The following is a 21,784-nucleotide window of genomic DNA, read 5'->3' on the forward strand; positions in this document are numbered from 1 at the left end:
CAGCCTCCCATCAACCTGTACAGCCTCCCATCAACCTGTACAGCCTCCCATCAACCAGTACAGCCTCCCATCAACCAGTACAGCCTCCCATCAACCAGTACAGCCTCCCATCAACCAGTACAACATCCCATCAACCAGTACAGCCTCCCATCAACCTGTACAGCCTCCCATCAACCAGTACAGCCTCCCATCAACCAGTACAGCCTCCCATCAACCAGTACAGCCTCCCATCAACCAGTACAGCCCGCCACCCAACCAGTACAGCCCGCCACCCAACCAGTACAGCCTCCCATCAACCTGTACAGCCTCCCATCAACCTGTACAGCCTCCCATCAACCTGTACATCCTCCCATCAACCAGTACAGCCTCCCATCAACCAGTACAGCCCGCCACCCAACCAGTACAGCCTCCCATCAACCTGTACAGCCTCCAATCAACCTGTACAGCCTCCCATCAACCAGTACAGCCTCCCATCAACCAGTACAGCCTCCCATCAACCAGTACAGCCTCCCATCAACCTGTACAGCCTCCCATCAACCAGTACAGCCTCCCATCAAGCAGTACAGCCTCATATCAACCAGTACAGCCTCCCATCAACCAGTGCAGCCTCCCATCAACCTGTACAGCCTCCCATCAACCAGTACAGCTTCCCATCAACCAGTACAGCCTCCCATCAACCAGTACAGTCTCCCATCAACCAGTACAGCCTCCCATCAAGCAGTACAGCCTCATATCAACCAGTACAGCCTCCCATCAACCAGTGCAGCCTCCCATCAACCTGTACAGCCTCCCATCAACCTGTACAGCCTCCCATCAACCAGTACAGCCTCCCATCAACCAGTACAGCCTCCCATCAACCAGTACAGCCTCCCATCAACCAGTACAGTCTCCCATCAACCAGTACAGTCTCCCATCAACCAGTACAGCCTCCCATCAACCAGTACAGCCCGCCACCCAACCAGTACAGCCCGCCACCCAACCAGTACAGCCCGCCACCCAACCAGTACAGCCTCCCATCAACCTGTACAGCCTCCAATCAACCTGTACAGCCTCCCATCAACCAGTACAGCCTCCCATCAACCAGTACAGCCTCCCATCAACCTGTACAGCCTCCCATCAACCAGTACAGTCTCCCATCAACCAGTACAGTCTCCCATCAACCAGTACAGTCTCCCATCAACCAGTACAGCCTCCCATCAACCAGTACAGCCTCCCATCAACCAGTACAGCCAATAGCAGCTGCCTCGTATGGGCCAATAGCAGCTGCCTCGTATGGGCCAATAGCAGCTGCCTCGTATGGGCCAACAGCAGCTGCCTCGTATGGGCCAACAGCAGCTGCCTCGTGTGGGCCAATAGCAGCTGCCTCGTGTGGGCCAATAGCAGCTGCTTCGTATGGGCCAATAGCAGCTGCCTCGTATAGGCCAATAGCAGCTGCCTCGTATGGGCCAATAGCAGCTGCCTCGTATGGGCCAATAGCAGCTGCCTCGTATGGGCCAATAGCAGCTTCCTCGTATGAGCCAATAGCAGCTGCCTCGTAGGGGCCAATAGCAGCTGCCTCGTATGGGCCAATAGCAGCTGCCTCGTATGGGCCAATAGCAGCTGCCTCGTATAGGGCCAATAGCAGCTGCCTCGTATGGGCCAATAGCAGCTACCTCGTATGGGCCAATAGCAGCTGCCTCGTATGGGCCAATAGCAGCTACCTCGTATGGGCCAATAGCAGCTGCCTCGTATGGGCTAATAGCAGCTGCCTCGTATGGGCCAATAGCAGCTGCCTCGTATGGGCCAATAGCAGCTGCCTCGTATGGGCCAATAGCAGCTGCCTCGTATGGGCCAATAGCAGCTGCCTCGTATGGGCCAATACCCTAACTCTTCGTCTTTCCAGTGAATGCAATTTAAGCTTTAATTCTAATTTGGGGAATTAACTTTGTCATCCTACGTTGGACACGTTCAAGTGAATTTATATCCATTCTATAATACGGCGACCAAAACTGAACTGCATAATCCTAACCAGAGCAAGATACAGCTTAAGAACCATACCAGGTGTCTTGTTACTAACGCTTCGATTAATAAATCCCAGTGTCCTATTCGCCTTATTACGAACATTCATGCATTGATCCTTTTGTTTTAAATTTTAATTTAAACACCCCATACCCTAAACTTTTTAATCTATTTGGAAACTCATAAACATGTCCAACCCACGTTTGAAACAATCAAGAGACCCCGCCTCCACCGTTACGCGGTAATTGATTCCACATATCAACAACCCTGTTACCGAACCAGTATTTACCTAAGTTGACCAAACCACACACTAGAAGAAGGGACGACGACGTTTCAGTCCATCCTGGACCATTCTCAAATCGATCGACTTGAGAATGGTCCAGGACGGACCGAAACGTCGTCGTCCCTTCACCTTCTAGTGTGTGGTCTGGTCAACATACTTCAGCCACGTTATTGTGACTCATCGCCTGCATTTACGCGTCTTTCCTAAATCTAAATTTATCCAATTTATACCTCATTGTTTCGTGTTCTGTCTTGTGTTGATACTTTTAATACTCCATTAATATCCCCCTTTGTTATGTACATTCATCCACTTGTAAACCTCTATCATGTCACCCCCTAACTCTTCGCCTTTCCAGTGAATGCAATTTAATCTTTGTTAATCAGTTCAGTTTTGGTCGCTGTACTATAGAATGGATAAAAATTCACTTAAACGTGTAAAGCGTAGGATGACAAAGTTAATTCCCCAAACTAGAAATCTTCCATATGAAGAAAGATTAACAAAGCTTAAATTGCATTCACTGGAACGGCGAAGAATTAGGAGCCAATTATAGCGTAACGTGGTGGAGGTGGGGTCCCTCGATTGTTTTAAACGTGAGTTGGACATGTATATAAGTGGGATTGAGTGGTTATAAATAGGAGCTGCCTCCTATGGGCCAATAAGCCTTCTGTAGTTTCTTTAGTATTAATATCTTGTGTTAAGTAATCAAACAGCTCCTTCATCCATGACCCGCCTGTGTTGGGATCAAGCACTTCCACCTCACCTCTCTACATATTGGTGAGGTGAGGGTACGTGGACCCCGACACATATATATAACTGAACATCAAGGAAATCATTCATTAACCAATCTGCACCATTCTCTGTTCTCTTGAAGATTATTCGGCCTTATAATTTACTTCTGGGAGAAAGTTGCATGTTCTAGTTACTGTTCGAACACTAGACACCACTCCACATTATAGATAAATATTTAGTCGTTGTTGTGAACACAATTATGAGTACCTCTTATAAAGATTACGAAGACGTTATTGACATATTCACTCAACTTGACAATCTTTCGAAAGAGAGTGATGTGTCTGTCACGACTCATCCTCTGCATGAGGAGACTGAGGAATAAGGCGCCAGAATGCTGCGGTACATTGGTGAAACGTCAGCAGTGTGTCCCAAGGAGTCTGGGCAAGAATTTACACTACTGAAGCCTGTGGAAGACACTGGTGAGAAGTTAGAAGACTCATCCTCTGTCACGACGTATCCTCTGCATGAGGAGACTGAGGAACAAGGCGCCAGTATGTTGAGGTACATTGGTGAGACGTCAGCAGTGTGTCCCAAGGAGTCTGGGCAAGAATTTACACTACTGAAGCCTGTGGAAGACTCTGGTGAGAAGTTAGAAGTGAGTCCCAAGTATGGGGAAGGATATACAGAACTGAGGAGACGAAGGGCTGTACATAGTGGTGAGAAGTCAGAAGAGAGTCCCAAGTATGGGGAAGGATCTACAGTACTGAGGAGACGAAGGGCTGTACATAGTGGTGAGAAGTCAGAAGTGAGTCCCAAGTATGGGGAAGGATCTACAGTACTGAGGAAAAGGAGGGCTGTACAAAGTGGTGAGAAGTCAGAAGAGAGTCCCAAGTATGGGGAAGGATCTACAGTACTGAGGAGACGAAAGGCTGTACATAGTGGTGAGAAGTCAGAAGAGAGTCCCAAGTATGGGGAAGGATCTCCACTACCGAAGAAACGGAGGGCGGTACGTAGTGGTGTGAAGCCTACGTTATGTGACCGGTATCCTGGTGAGAAGTCAGAAGTATTTCCCAAGTCTGGCCAAGAATTTCCACTACTTAAGACTGTGGAACAAGGCAGGCTGGGGCATACTGGTGAGAAGTTAGAAGCGTGTCCAGAGTCCGGGGAAAGATCTACACTACTGAAGAAGCAAATGGTGGCAGATAGGCCGTCATGTTACCAGTGTGGGAAAACCTTCAGCGACCGCAGTGGCTTAAACAAGCACATGCTCGTCCATACTGGCGTTAAATCTCACGTGTGTGAAGAGTGTGGGAAAAAGTTCCTTCGAAATGATTATTTGCAGCAGCACCTGATGGCCCACAGTGGTGATAAACACTTCCTGTGCAAGCACTGCGGGAAAAGATTCTGCCGACTTGGCAACTTGAATGATCACATGATGGGACATAATGGTACGAGACCTCACATGTGTCATGTGTGTGATAAACTATTCAGCAGACCGGACTATCTGAAGGACCACATGGTGGTTCATATGATTTGATGACAAACCTTACATGTGCCCACACTGTGGGGATAGATACACTCAGCTTGGAAATATGAACAAACACATTCAGCTGCATACAACTGTGCTCGGAGTGTGAGAATTTTAATATATTGTATAAATAGTGAGAGCCTAATCTCAAAATTAGGCTACAATGTTCCTGTTAATAAACTTTCAAATTTACTGCAATTTGCCTATTTTACTACAATTTGCCTATTAATATTCTTAAAATTTTCCTACAATGTACCTATTATTATTCAAATTTGGTACATATTATTAACTTATAATTATTTGTTAGATTAAGGACCTGTCCGAAATGTTGTGTGTTAGTGATGTTAAAAACATCAATGTTATATACTCACAAACCCAATGCACCTTCTTGCACTAGTATATAAATAAATGAAAAATAAAAAGGACATATGGTTTAAATATATATCTATTTATTTACAAGAATATTTTATTTACAAGAATATTTTATTTACAATATTTACAAGAATATTTTATTTACAATATTTACAAGAATAAATATTGTGATTTTAATCCTGTAATGAAATCATATCCTAAACTAACTAATCAGTATAATGAACAAATCTACAATGGCCGTAATAAGGATTTGAACCTACACACAGGATGTTCCCAGAAGCGCCTTAGTCAACTGTACCACCACATGGTCAAAAGAATTAGTCACAATAATGTGGCTGAAGTAGTTCGTCACAATCGACTTGAGAATGGTCCAGGACGGACCGAAATGTCGTCGTCCCTTCACCTTCTAGTGATTTTATACTTTTCAAACTAGATCATCCATATTATTCCAGTATACATAAGAAAAATCACTATATTCCAACTTCTTCATTTGCATTGGAATAATTAATACATAATCTAGCTTAACCTAGCTAACAGCCAATATCTATATATCTAAGTGAACAAATTGTTTACTGTGGCCAATCATATCCATTTCCTAGTAAGCATTCATAACATACTAGTAACAGTTCTGTCAAAAACCACAGTACTCAGTACAAACCACAGCACAGTACAATCTTATTTCACATATATATATATGTGAAAATATCTATCTTTAAAGATACTCTTTAAAAGTGTTTTTAACACAGTAAGAATATTTCATTACAATATTTCCTATATTAACTGTAGTAAACCCTACTGATTTGACCTACAGGTCAAATCATTTGGCATTTCTACAGGATTTTATCAAACCCCTACTAGGGTAATATATCTTGTAATAATTTTGCAAAAAATAGTGCCATTTACTATTTTTAAATAGTTAATTACAAAATTTACCGATATGGTGCAATCGGATGAAAGCCAAATTTTTACACTTGACAATTCTTTATTCACTTGTCAAGTGAAAACTTGTAATGGCACAACTTTACACTTGACAAGTGACAATACACTTGACTTTCAGCTCCTGCTATATCCAGATTCCAGGGAGGAAAGGAAGGATGATCTTTGGAATCATTACCTAATTAGACAGGAATAAAATATTCCTGACAATAATTCCTTCAATGTATCCTGTAATCAAAAAATATAATATCTTGGAAAAGTCAAAGAAAAAAGTTTAGTGTCAAGGACACTAAAGTGTCTACATAATTACTTAACTCAACAGCTTGACAGATATCAAGAGTTAGCTAATCAGGTATCTCTTGATTTAATCATCTTGAATAACAGGGTCAATGCTGCAGTTGATAAATTTGATAAAATCAATTGCCATGCAGAGATTTATCTAACAGAGATGGCTAATGCTGATTTAACCCGAAGGAAACTTCAGGATATCAGAGCTGAAACAGCAATTATGAAAATATAATTCAGGATCGTCTAGATCAATTAATCAGACTTGCAGTAGCACAGCCAAATGTGAGCACATCCACTCAGTTTGGTACCTTGGCAGATGTAGATGGTGTTCTCAAAAGATTGGCAGATGTAGATGGTGTTCTCAAAAGATTGGCAGATGTAGATGGTGTTCTCATAAGATTGGCAGATGTAGATGGTGTTCTCAAAAGATTGGCAGATGTAGATGGTGTTCTCAAAAGATTGGCAGATGTAGATGGTGTTCTCAAAAGATTGGCAGATGTAGATGGTGTTCTCAAAAGATTGGCATATGTAGATGGTGTTCTCAAAAGATTGGCAGATGTAGATGGTGTTCTCAAAAGATTGGCAGATGTAGATGGTGTTCTCAAAAGATTGGCAGATATAGTTTAATGCTGACAAATAAAGTTTGAGTTACAATATATCACTTGCATGAAATAAATAGGACAGATTTATTTCTAGAAGCGTTAGCAATAAAACTCCTTGTATTATTATTCAGCAATATCTTGTTTGATTATACAGTTCACTTTTGGTCGTAAAGTCACCAGATAGTGCTAACCCCACAAATAAAAAATCTTCCTTGTGAAGAGATTGAAAAAGCTTAATTTACATTCTCTTGGAAGGTGAAGAGTTAAGGGTTAAATTTAGATCAAGATATTACTCTGGGTAAGGGACTATGAATGGTGAAGTTCATTACAAAATGTTTTCCACACACATTCCCACATATTATAACGTTCTGTACACACTTAACAATATTACATAATATGACTTTAAACATATTATATAATATTTGTAAAGTCACTAATAATTGAGAGATAATAATCGTCACTAATAATTGAGAGATAATAATCGTCACTAATAATTGAGAGATAATAATCGTCACTAATAATTGAGAGATAATAATCGTCACTAATAATTGAGAGATAATAATGATGAGCGGGTGATGAATGAGGAGGGGAAGATGTGTGCAGGGGACACTTACCCGGCCACCACGATGAAAAGATCAAGTCTGTTCCAGGAGTCAGCCAAATAAGCCCCTTTCCCAGACCACCCCATCTTGATCATCTCCACGGCGAAGAAGGCAAAGATTGCGTCGTCGAACATCTGTGGAAGGTGTTCCACCATCACCACCAGCACTATTACAACCACCTCTAATATACATTATATATTATTACATATATATTATATATTAACATACTAAACAATCTGGAGGATGTTGATCCGGACATTTTCTTTAAAAGATCAGCTGTAACATGAACGAGGAACAACGGGTTCCAGCTCAACAAGCAACATTGTAGGACTGAGAACAGCAGATGCTTTTTCACCCATGGGGTTGTAAACCCGCGGAACCGCCTACCCGCTGAAACCGTAAACGCTAAAAATTTGGTGTTTTAAAATACAGCTAGAAAAGATAAGGGAAAATGGGGGGGGGAAACCTTTGACAAGCCGCCGGGTTCCTGTCCTCGTCGAGATCACTAGTATTAGTGGCCCTCAGGTAAGGTCTTATTTACTGACACTTATTATTATTTAAGATATTTCGTAAACCCATTTAAACAATGGGTATAAATTGGATTAGTTTAGATTTAGGAAAAACCTGGGTAAATACTGGTTCGGTAACAGGGTTGTTGATTTGTGGAACCAATTACGCACAACGTTTTAGGCAAGATAAATACTTTTTTTTTATTTTCTACTTTTCTATGTCTAAGTGCTCATGCTCCTTGTTTCCTTACACCCATGGTTAAGGGTGTAAGGTCTTATGCCTTCTACTCTCTTCTCTCCGGAGAGGGACAAATTGGCCGGCTGCCTCCCAACATTTCTCGTTGAAGAAGTCCAATATTTCCAGTAGCGACCGCCGAATGAGTTTCTCCAGTGGCATCTGTGACAGCTCTCTCCTTTCTTTTTCCAACGATATGCCAAACTTTTACCTCTTGCCCGTTTTCTTAAAGAGTGCATGTCACCTTTCACAAGATGCTAACATGCCACTCCTTAGTGATGTCTCACCGAGTTACACTTTCAGGTGAAGTATGGCTCGTTCTTCTTTATCATAATGAAACATAGGTCCACTGACCTACTAAGGAAAACTAGTGTTTTTAATCTTTTTAAAAATGGTTTAATTAATTAATCCTGTAGGTAGCAGTTGCGGGAACAGGTCAATAAGGTCAAAGGTCCAGGAACACGTCCTTTGCCAAATGCGGAACACAGTCCACCACCACACATACAGACCTTCACCACCACACATACAGACCTCCACCACCACACATACAGACCTCCACTACCACACATACAGGCCCCCACCACCACACATACAGACCATCACTACCACACATACAGACCATCACTACCACACATACAGGCCTCCACCATCACACATACAGACCTCACCACCACACATACTTCCCTCCACCACCACACATACAGACCACCACTATCACACATACAGACCTCCACCACCACACATACCGACCACTACCACAACACATACAGACCACCACCACCACACATACAGACCTCCACCACCACACATACAGGCCTCCACCACCACACATACAGGCCTCCACCACCACACATACAGACCTCCAACACCACACATACAGACCCACCACCACCAAACATACAGACCTCCACCACCACAATACAGACCTCCACCACCACACATACAGCCCTCCACTACCACACATACAGACCTCCACGACCCCACATACAGGCCTCCACCACCACACATACAGACCCACCACCACCAAACATACAGACCCACCACCAACAAACATACAGACCTCCACCACCACACATACAGGCCTCCACTACCACACATACAGACCTCCACCACCACACATACAGACCCACCACCACTACCACACATACAGACCCACCTCCACCACCACACATACAGACCTCCACCACCACACATACAGACCTCCACCACCACACATACAGACTGCCACCACCACACATACAGACCTCCACTACCACACATACAGACCTCCACCACCACACATACAGACCCACCACCACCACACATACAGGCCTCCACCACCACACATACAGACCCACCACCACCACACATACAGGCCTCCACCACCACACATACAGACCACCACCACCACACATACAGACCTCCACCACCACACATATAGACCCACCACCACACATACAGACCTCCACCACCACACATACAGATCCACCACCACCACCACACATAAAGACCTATACCACCACACATACAGACCTCCACCACCACACATACAGGCCTCCACTACCACACATACAGGCCTCCACTACCACACATACAGGCCTCCACCACCACACATACAGGCCTCCACCACCTCACATACAGACTTCCACCACCACACATACAGACCTCCACCACCAAACATAGACACCTCCACCACCACACATACAGACCTCCACCACCACACATACAGACCTCCACCACCACACATACAGACCTCCACCACCACACATACAGACTTCCACCACCACACATACAGACCTCCACCACCACACATACAGACCTCCACCACCACACATACAGACCCACCACCACCACACATACAGACCCTCCACCACCACACATACAGGCCTCCACTACCACACATACAGACCTCCACCACCACACATACAGGCCTCCACCACCACACATACAGGCCTCCACCACCATACATACAGACCCCCACCACCACACATACAGACCCACCACCACCACACATACAGACCCATCACCACCACACATACAGACCCTCCACCACCACACATACAGGCCTCCACTACCACACATACAGACCTCCACCACCACACATACAGGCCTCCACCACCACACCTACAGGCCTCCACCACCACACATACAGGCCTCCACCACCACACATACAGACCTCCACCACCACACATACAGACCCACCACCACCACACATACAGACCCTCCACCACCACACATACAGGCCTCCATTACCACACATACAGATCTCCACCACCACACATACAGACCTCCACCACCACACATACAGACCTCCACTACCACACATACAGACCTCCACCACCACACATACAGACCTCCACCACCACACATACAGACCTCCACCACCACACATACAGGCCTCCACCACCACACATACAGACCTCCACTACCAAACATACAGCCCACCACTACCACACATACAGACCTCCACCACCACACATACAGACCCACCACCACTACCACACATACAGACCCACCTCCACCACCACACATACAGACCTCCACCACCACACATACAGACCTCCACCACCACACATACAGACTGCCACCACCACACATACAGACCTCCACTACCACACATACAGACCTCCACCACCACACATACAGACCCACCACCACCACACATACAGGCCTCCACCACCACACATACAGACCCACCACCACCACACATACAGGCCTCCACCACCACACATACAGACCACCACCACCACACATACAGACCTCCACCACCACACATATAGACCCACCACCACACATACAGACCTCCACCACCACACATACAGATCCACCACCACCACCACACATAAAGACCTATACCACCACACATACAGACCTCCACAACCACACATACAGGCCTCCACTACCACACATACAGGCCTCCACTACCACACATACAGGCCTCCACCACCACACATACAGGCCTCCACCACCTCACATACAGACTTCCACCACCACACATACAGACCTCCACCACCAAACATAGAGACCTCCACCACCACACATACAGACCTCCACCACCACACATACAGACCTCCACCACCACACATACAGACCTCCACCACCACACATACAGACTTCCACCACCACACATACAGACCTCCACCACCACACATACAGACCTCCACCACCACACATACAGACCCACCACCACCACACATACAGACCCTCCACCACCACACATACAGGCCTCCACTACCACACATACAGACCTCCACCACCACACATACAGGCCTCCACCACCACACATACAGGCCTCCACCACCATACATACAGACCCCCACCACCACACATACAGACCCACCACCACCACACATACAGACCCACCACCACCACACATACAGACCCATCACCACCACACATACAGACCCTCTACCACCACACATACAGGCCTCCACTACCACACATACAGACCTCCACCACCACACATACAGGCCTCCACCACCACACCTACAGGCCTCCACCACCACACATACAGACCTCCACCACCACACATACAGACCCACCACCACCACACATACAGACCCTCCACCACCACACATACAGGCCTCCATTACCACACATACAAATCTCCACCACCACACATACAGACCTCCACCACCACACATACAGACCTCCACTACCACACATACAGACCTCCACCACCACACATACAGACCCTCCACCACCACACATACAGACCCTTCACCACCACACATACAGACCATCACTACCACACATACAGCCCTCCACCATCACACATACAGACCTCCACTACCACACATACTTCCCTCCACCACCACACATACAGACCTCCACTACCACACATACAGGCTTCCACCACCACACATACAGACCTCCACCACCACACATACAGACCCACCACCACCACACATACAGGCCTCCACCACCACACATACAGACCTCCACTACCACACATACAGGCTTCCACCACCACACATACAGACCTCCACTACCACACATACAGACCCACCACCCAACATACAGCCCACCACTACCACACATACAGACCTCCACCACCACACATACAGACCTCCACCACAACACATACAGACCCACCACCACCACCACACATACAGACCTCCACCACCACACATACAGACCCACCACCACCACCACACATACAGACCTCCACCACCACAAATACAGACCCACCACCACCACACATACAGACCCACCACCACAAATACAGGCCTCTACCACCACACATACACACCCACCACCATCACACATAGAGGCCTCCACCACCACACATACAGACCTCCACCACCACACATACAGACCCCCACTACCACACATACAGACCTCCACCACCACACATACAGACCTCCACCACCACACATACAGACCTCCACCACCACACATACAGACATCCACCACCACACATACAGACCTCCACCACCACACATACAGACCTCCACTACCACACATACAGACATCCACCACCACACATACAGACCTCCACCACCACACATACAGATCCACCACCACACATACAGACCACCACCACCACACATACAGGCCTCCACCACCACACATACAGACCTCCACCACCACACATACAGGCCTCCACCACCACACATACAGGCCTCCACCACCACACATACAGGCCTCCACCACCACACATACAGACCTCCACCTCCACACATACAGGCCTCCACCTCCACACATACAGGCCTCCACCACCACACATACAGACCTCCACTACCAAACATACAGCCCACCACTACCACACATACAGACCTCCACCACCACACATACAGACCCACCACCACTACCACACATACAGACCCACCTCCACCACCACACATACAGACCTCCACCACCACACATACAGACCTCCACCACCATACATACAGACTGCCACCACCACACATACAGACCTCCACTACCACACATACAGACCTCCACCACCACACATACAGACCCACCACCACCACACATACAGGCCTCCACCACCACACATACAGACCCACCACCACCACACATACAGGCCTCCACCACCACACATACAGACCACCACCACCACACATACAGACCTCCACCACCACACATATAGACCCACCACCACACATACAGACCTCCACCACCACACATACAGATCCACCACCACCACCACACATAAAGACCTATACCACCACACATACAGACCTCCACAACCACACATACAGGCCTCCACTACCACACATACAGGCCTCCACTACCACACATACAGGCCTCCACCACCACACATACAGGCCTCCACCACCTCACATACAGACTTCCACCACCACACATACAGACCTCCACCACCAAACATAGAGACCTCCACCACCACACATACAGACCTCCACCACCACACATACAGACCTCCACCACCACACATACAGACCTCCACCACCACACATACAGACTTCCACCACCACACATACAGACCTCCACCACCACACATACAGACCTCCACCACCACACATACAGACCCACCACCACCACACATACAGACCCTCCACCACCACACATACAGGCCTCCACTACCACACATACAGACCTCCACCACCACACATACAGGCCTCCACCACCACACATACAGGCCTCCACCACCATACATACAGACCCCCACCACCACACATACAGACCCACCACCACCACACATACAGACCCATCACCACCACACATACAGACCCTCCACCACCACACATACAGGCCTCCACTACCACACATACAGGCCTCCATTACCACACATACAGATCTCCACCACCACACATACAGACCTCCACCACCACACATACAGACCTCCACTACCACACATACAGACCTCCACCACCACACATACAGACCCTCCACCACCACACATACAGACCCTTCACCACCACACATACAGACCATCACTACCACACATACAGCCCTCCACCATCACACATACAGACCTCCACTACCACACATACTTCCCTCCACCACCACACATACAGACCTCCACTACCACACATACAGGCTTCCACCACCACACATACAGACCTCCACCACCACACATACAGACCCACCACCACCACACATACAGGCCTCCACCACCACACATACAGACCTCCACTACCACACAAACAGGCTTCCACCACCACACATACAGACCTCCACTACCACACATACAGACCCACCACCAAACATACAGCCCACCACTACCACACATACAGACCTCCACCACCACACATACAGACCTCCACCACAACACATACAGACCCACCACCACCACCACACATACAGACCTCCACCACCACACATACAGACCCACCACCACCACCACACATACAGACCTCCACCACCACAAATACAGACCCACCACCACCACCACACATACAGACCCACCACCACAAATACAGGCCTCTACCACCACACATACAGACCCACCACCATCACACATAGAGGCCTCCACCACCACACATACAGACCTCCACCACCACACATACAGACCCCCACTACCACACATACAGACCTCCACCACCACACATACAGACCTCCACCACCACACATACAGACCTCCACCACCACACATACAGACCTCCACCACCACACATACAGACATCCACCACCACACATACAGACCTCCACCACCACACATACAGACCTCCACTACCACACATACAGACATCCACCACCACACATACAGACCTCCACCACCACACATACAGATCCACCACCACACATACAGACCACCACCACCACACATACAGGCCTCCACCACCACACATACAGACCTCCACCACCACACATACAGGCCTCCACCACCACACATACAGGCCTCCACCACCACACATACAGACCTCCACCTCCACACATACAGGCCTCCACCTCCACACATACAGGCCTCCACCACCACACATACAGACCTCCACTACCAAACATACAGCCCACCACTACCACACATACAGACCTCCACCACCACACATACAGACCCACCACCACTACCACACATACAGACCCACCTCCACCACCACACATACAGACCTCCACCACCACACATACAGACCTCCACCACCACACATACAGACTGCCACCACCACACATACAGACCTCCACTACCACACATACAGACCTCCACCACCACACAAACAGACCCACCACCACCACACATACAGGCCTCCACCACCACACATACAGACCCACCACCACCACACATACAGGCCTCCACCACCACACATACAGACCACCACCACCACACATACAGACCTCCACCACCACACATATAGACCCACCACCACACATACAGACCTCCACCACCATACATACAGACCTCCACCACCACACATACAGACCACCACCACCACACATACAGACCTCCACCACCACACATATAGACCCACCACCACACATACAGACCTCCACCACCACACATACAGACCTCCACCACCACACATACAGGCCTCCACTACCACACATACAGGCCTCCACCACCACACATACAGGCCTCCACCACCTCACATACAGACTTCCACCACCACACATACAGACCTCCACCACCACACATACAGACCTCCACCACCACACATACAGACCTCCACCACCATACATACAGACCTCCACCACCACACATACAGACTTCCACCACCACACATACAGACCTCCACCACCACACATACAGACCTCCACCACCACACATACAGACCCACCACCACCACACATACAGACCCTCCACCACCACACATACAGGCCTCCACTACCACACATACAGACCTCCACCACCACACATACAGGCCTCCACCACCACACATACAGGCCTCCACCACCATACATACAGACCCCCACCACCACACATACAGACCCACCACCACCACACATACAGACCCATCACCACCACACATACAGACCCTCCACCACCACACATACAGGCCTCCACTACCACACATACAGACCTCCACCACCACACATACAGGCCTCCACCACCACACCTACAGGCCTCCACCACCACACATACAGGCCTCCACCACCACACATACAGACCTCCACCACCACACATACAGACCCACCACCACCACACATACAGACCCTCCACCACCACACATACAGGCCTCCATTACCACACATACAGATCTCCACCACCACACATACAGACCTCCACCACCACACATACAGATCTCCACTACCACACATACAGACCTCCACCACCACACATACAGACCCTCCACCACCACACATACAGACCCTTCACCACCACACATACAGACCATCACTACCACACATACAGCCCTCCACCATCACACATACAGACCTCCACTACCACACATACTTCCCTCCACCACCACACATACAGACCTCCACTACCACACATACAGGCTTCCACCACCACACATACAGACCTCCACCACCACACATACAGACCCACCACCACCACACATACAGGCCTCCACCACCACACATACAGACCTCCACTACCACACATACAGGCTTCCACCACCACACATACAGACCTCCACTACCACACATACAGACCCACCACCAAACATACAGCCCACCACTACCACACATACAGACCTCCACCACCACACATACAGACCTCCACCACAACACATACAGACCCACCACCACCACCACACATACAGACCTCCACCACCACACATACAGACCCACCACCACCACCACACATACAGACCTCCACCACCACAAATACAGACCCACCACCACCACACATACAGACCCACCACCACAAATACATGCCTCTACCACCACACATACAGACCCACCACCACCACACATAGAGGCCTCCACCACCACACATACAGACCTCCACCACCACACATACAGACCCCCACTACCACACATACAGACCTCCACCACCACACATACAGACCTCCACCACCACACATACAGACATCCACCACCACACATACAGACCTCCACCACCACACATACAGACCTCCACTACCACACATACAGACATCCACCACCACACATACAGACCTCCACCACTACACATACAGATCCACCACCACACATACAGACCACCACCACCACACATACAGGCCTCCACCACCACACATACAGACCTCCACCACCACACATACAGGCCTCCACCACCACACATACAGGCCTCCACCACCACACATACAGACCTCCACCTCCACACATACAGGCCTCCACCTCCACACATACAGACCTCCACCACCACACATACAGACCTCCACTACCAAACATACAGCCCACCACTACCACACATACAGACCTCCACCACCACACATACAGACCCACCACCACTACCACACATACAGACCCACCTCCACCACCACACATACAGACCTCCACCACCACACATACAGACCTCCACCACCACACATACAGACTGCCACCACCACACATACAGACCTTCACTACCACACATACAGACCTCCACCACCACACATACAGACCCACCACCACCACACATACAGGCCTCCACCACCACACATACAGGCCCACCACCACCACACATACAGGCCTCCACCACCACACATACAGACCACCACCACCACACATACAGACCTCCACCACCACACATATAGACCCACCACCACACATACAGACCTCCACCACCATACATACAGACCTCCACCACCACACATACAGACTTCCACCACCACACATACAGACCTCCACCACCACACATACAGACCTCCACCACCACACATACAGACCCACCACCACCACACATACAGGCCTCCACCACCACACATACAGACCACCACCACCACACATACAGACCTCCACCACCACACATACAGATCCACCACCACCACCACACATAAAGACCTATACCACCACACATGCAGACCTCCACCACCACACATGCAGACCTCCACCACCACACATACAGGCCTCCACTACCACACATACAGGCCTCCACCACCACACATACAGGCCTCCACCACCTCACATACAGACTTCCACCACCACACATACAGACCTCCACCACCAAACATAGAGACCTCCACCACCACACATACAGACCTCCACCACCACACATACAGACCTCCACCACCATACATACAGACCTCCACCACCACACATACAGACTTCCACCACCACACATACAGACCTCCACCACCACACATACAGACCCACCACCACCACACATACAGACCCTCCACCACCACACATACAGGCCTCCACTACCACACATACAGACCTCCACCACCACACATACAGGCCTCCACCACCACACATAGAGGCCTCCACCACCATACATACAGACCCCCACCACCACACATACAGACCCACCACCACCACACATACAGACCCATCACCACCACACATACAGACCCTCCACCACCACACATACAGGCCTCCACTACCACACATACAGACCTCCACCACCACACATACAGGCCTCCACCACCACACCTACAGGCCTCCACCACCACACATACAGGCCTCCACCACCACACATACAGACCTCCACCACAACACATACAGACCCACCACCACCACACATACAGACCCTCCACCACCACACATACAGGCCTCCATTACCACACATACAGATCTCCACCACCACACATACAGACCTCCACCACCACACATACAGACCTCCACTACCACACATATAGACCTCCACCACCACACATACAGACCCTCCACCACCACACATACAGACCCTTCACCACCACACATACAGACCATCACTACCACACATACAGCCCTCCACCATCACACATACAGACCTCCACTACCACACATACTTCCCTCCACCACCACACATACAGACCTCCACTACCACACATACAGGCTTCCACCACCACACATACAGACCTCCACCACCACACATACAGACCCACCACCACCACACATACAGGCCTCCACCACCACACATACAGACCTCCACTACCACACATACAGGCTTCCACCACCACACATACAGACCTCCACTACCACACATACAGACCCACCACCAAACATACAGCCCACCACTACCACACATACAGACCTCCACCACCACACATACAGACCTCCACCACCACACATACAGATCCACCACCACCACCACACATACAGACCTCCACCACCACACATACAGACCCACCACCACCACCACACATACAGACCTCCACCACCACAAATACAGACCCACCACCACCACACATACAGACCCACCACCACACATACAGGCCTCTACCACCACACATACAGACCCACCACCACCACACATAGAGGCCTCCACCACCACACATACAGACCTCCACCACCACACATACAGACCCCCACTACCACACATACAGACCTCCACCACCACACATACAGACCTCCACCACCACACATACAGACCTCCACCACCACACATACAGACCTCCACCACCACACATACAGACATCCACCACCACACATACAGACCTCCACCACCACACATACAGACCTCCACTACCACACATACAGACATCCACCACCACACATACAGACCTCCACCACCACACATACAGATCCACCACCACACATACAGACCTCCACCACCACACATACAGACCTCCACCACCACACATACAGACCACCACCACCACACATACAGGCCTCCACCACCACACATACAGACCTCCACCACCACACATACAGACCTGCACCACCGCACATACAGGCCTCCACCACCACACATACAGACCTCCACCACCTCACATACAGACCTCCACCACCACACATACAGACCTCCACTACCACACATATAGACCTCCACCACCACACATACAGACCCTCCACCACCACACATACAGACCCACCACTGTAACGGGGGGCGGGGGAAATAGCTCTATCTTGTCCATTATTCCACCCCCCAGTTAACTAACGAGGCCGGGGGAAACAGCTCTCTCTAGTCCGTTATCCCGTCCCCAGTTAGCTAACTATTCTAGAGCACCCTCCAGAGTTCCTAAGGCAACCTCTCTCGTTCAACACCTTGTAACCTAGGTATTTGACTACCTAGGTACTAAGACTACAAGGCGTCGTAACTGGATCAGCTACCCGAAACTCCAGAGAGAACTCTAGAATATAAAATCATTGCCACAAACGTATAAGAGAAAACGAAAGGAAAGAAATGAATAGTGAAGTAATTAGTGAGGGTTTGGGGTGAGAGGCAGAGAGGTGGGAGGAGCGAGGAGGGTCATTAGTTGAAAGTGAGAGTTCAGAGAGGGGTGGAGGGAGAGGAGTAGATAGGTAAAAGGAGAAGAGTAGATAGTAGAAGTAGAAGAGTAGATAGTAGAAGACGAAATGCTGCCACCATCCATTCATGATCATTACATACAAGACAAGGAATGGAACTTGTCTGTATCAAAATATTCTCAAAAGATGTTATTACCATGTATCAACTCCAAACATGTACTCATTAAATCATGAAACCAGTAACCACAGAGGCTTTCTCACCTCAACTCAATTCTCTAGGGAACACAGTGAAAGACCATTTAAATAATAAATTCAACAATTATATTTTTCATGATAAGTATCATAACTTAAGCAATCCAATTAAAAATGTTAACGATTAATATTCAAAGTGAGTCATCATCCAAGAATTTGAGAACCCTACAACTTGACTGCCCCTGATCATCACACAACATATGTAAACACGACCAAGTCACCTCACTGTTCACTCACCGAGGACTGAGTCTAAGTTGAATAGAGAGGGGGGGGGGGTCTGTAGGTTGACAGAGACTCCCGCCCTGCCGGCCGACAGCCTCCCTGGTAGGGACGTCTTCCCTGCTCCCGTCTGCTGTTCTGTCTGTTAATGCTTCTTGCTCGATAGTTCTCCGAGTATTTATTGGGGAACCTAGTAGCTAACTCCGCCCACAAATAGATAGCCTCCAGCACTCTACCAAGCCACTCCTTAAACGTCGGCATGTTTGAAGGCTACCCGGCTCCAATTATACGCTTAGCGGAAGCAAGGTGAAATTCGCATGATCTGACCTCAGGTCACTTGAGGTCATTAACGCTTTGAGGTGTGAGATCTCAGGCAGACAACTGGCGCCTCTCAGATCCTTGTCTGTGACTCATGTACTCTATGTATGTATTTTAAATAAACTAACCCAAACACTTTTACAGTGTTACATCTCCCCTTCTCCCCGAAATAAAGTTTTTGCAACACTGCTAAAGCAAGCTAGCTGTGTGCAACAACTTTATTAACGAAAAAAAAAAAATACATCCTAGCTAAACAAATATACATCATCCTACTCTAAAAATGAAATATGTAGACAGACGTCCATTGTCTCTGGCTGGGCGACGTCACTGCTTGTTCTTGTAGATAATCCTGTACCACATTTCTTCAACACAACTGCCTCCGTCGCTTCTCCGTCGTTAACGCACAACAACACTTGGTCAACCAGAAGCCGTTACTACTTGAACTGCGCACAGGACCGTGGAATTCGGTTGTCCCAGCTGATCTGTAATTGGCCCTACGTCAGTCACCATGAGAGACGTATATTGGGGTTCTTCACAGCTATAGGGACTACAAGTTTCGAGACCTCCATATAGTTGCCAACAGTAGAAATCCCATCCTACTCTTCTTCCTCCCTGTTGCTCCAGCACGTCTCCTTCAGAGAGCTAACTCTGACAGCCACATCAAGTCCGCACGACACAGGAAGAATCATTCAACAGAGCAACACGCTTGCAGGAGGGGCGGCCAGTTAAGGCAAACGATCCTGTCTTGCAATTACGCTCCATGCAATGATGCTGATACCAGCAAGGGACACTAGGCATCGTGTCTCACTCAGCT

The 21,784-nt window shown here is 48.7% G+C and overlaps 1 protein-coding gene across 1 annotated transcript; it reads left to right on the plus strand.

The window, feature by feature from the left end:
* Positions 1–3,401: 3,401 nt before the first annotated feature.
* On the plus strand, positions 3,402–4,547 carry LOC138350221 (zinc finger protein 595-like). Its single transcript, XM_069300570.1, has one exon. The coding sequence runs from the start codon at positions 3,402–3,404 to the stop codon at positions 4,545–4,547; it is 1,146 nt and encodes a 381-aa protein (XP_069156671.1).
* The last annotated feature ends 17,237 nt before the right edge of the window (positions 4,548–21,784 follow it).

The sequence above is a fragment of the Procambarus clarkii genome, chromosome 44, assembly GCF_040958095.1.
Source record: "Procambarus clarkii isolate CNS0578487 chromosome 44, FALCON_Pclarkii_2.0, whole genome shotgun sequence".
In the NCBI taxonomy this organism is placed as follows: domain Eukaryota; kingdom Metazoa; phylum Arthropoda; class Malacostraca; order Decapoda; family Cambaridae; genus Procambarus; species Procambarus clarkii.

Coding starts and splice junctions, on each gene's coding strand:
- LOC138350221 (XM_069300570.1), top strand. CDS start 3,402: ATGCTGCGGTACATTGGTGAAACGTCAGCAGTGTGTCCCAAGGAGTCT.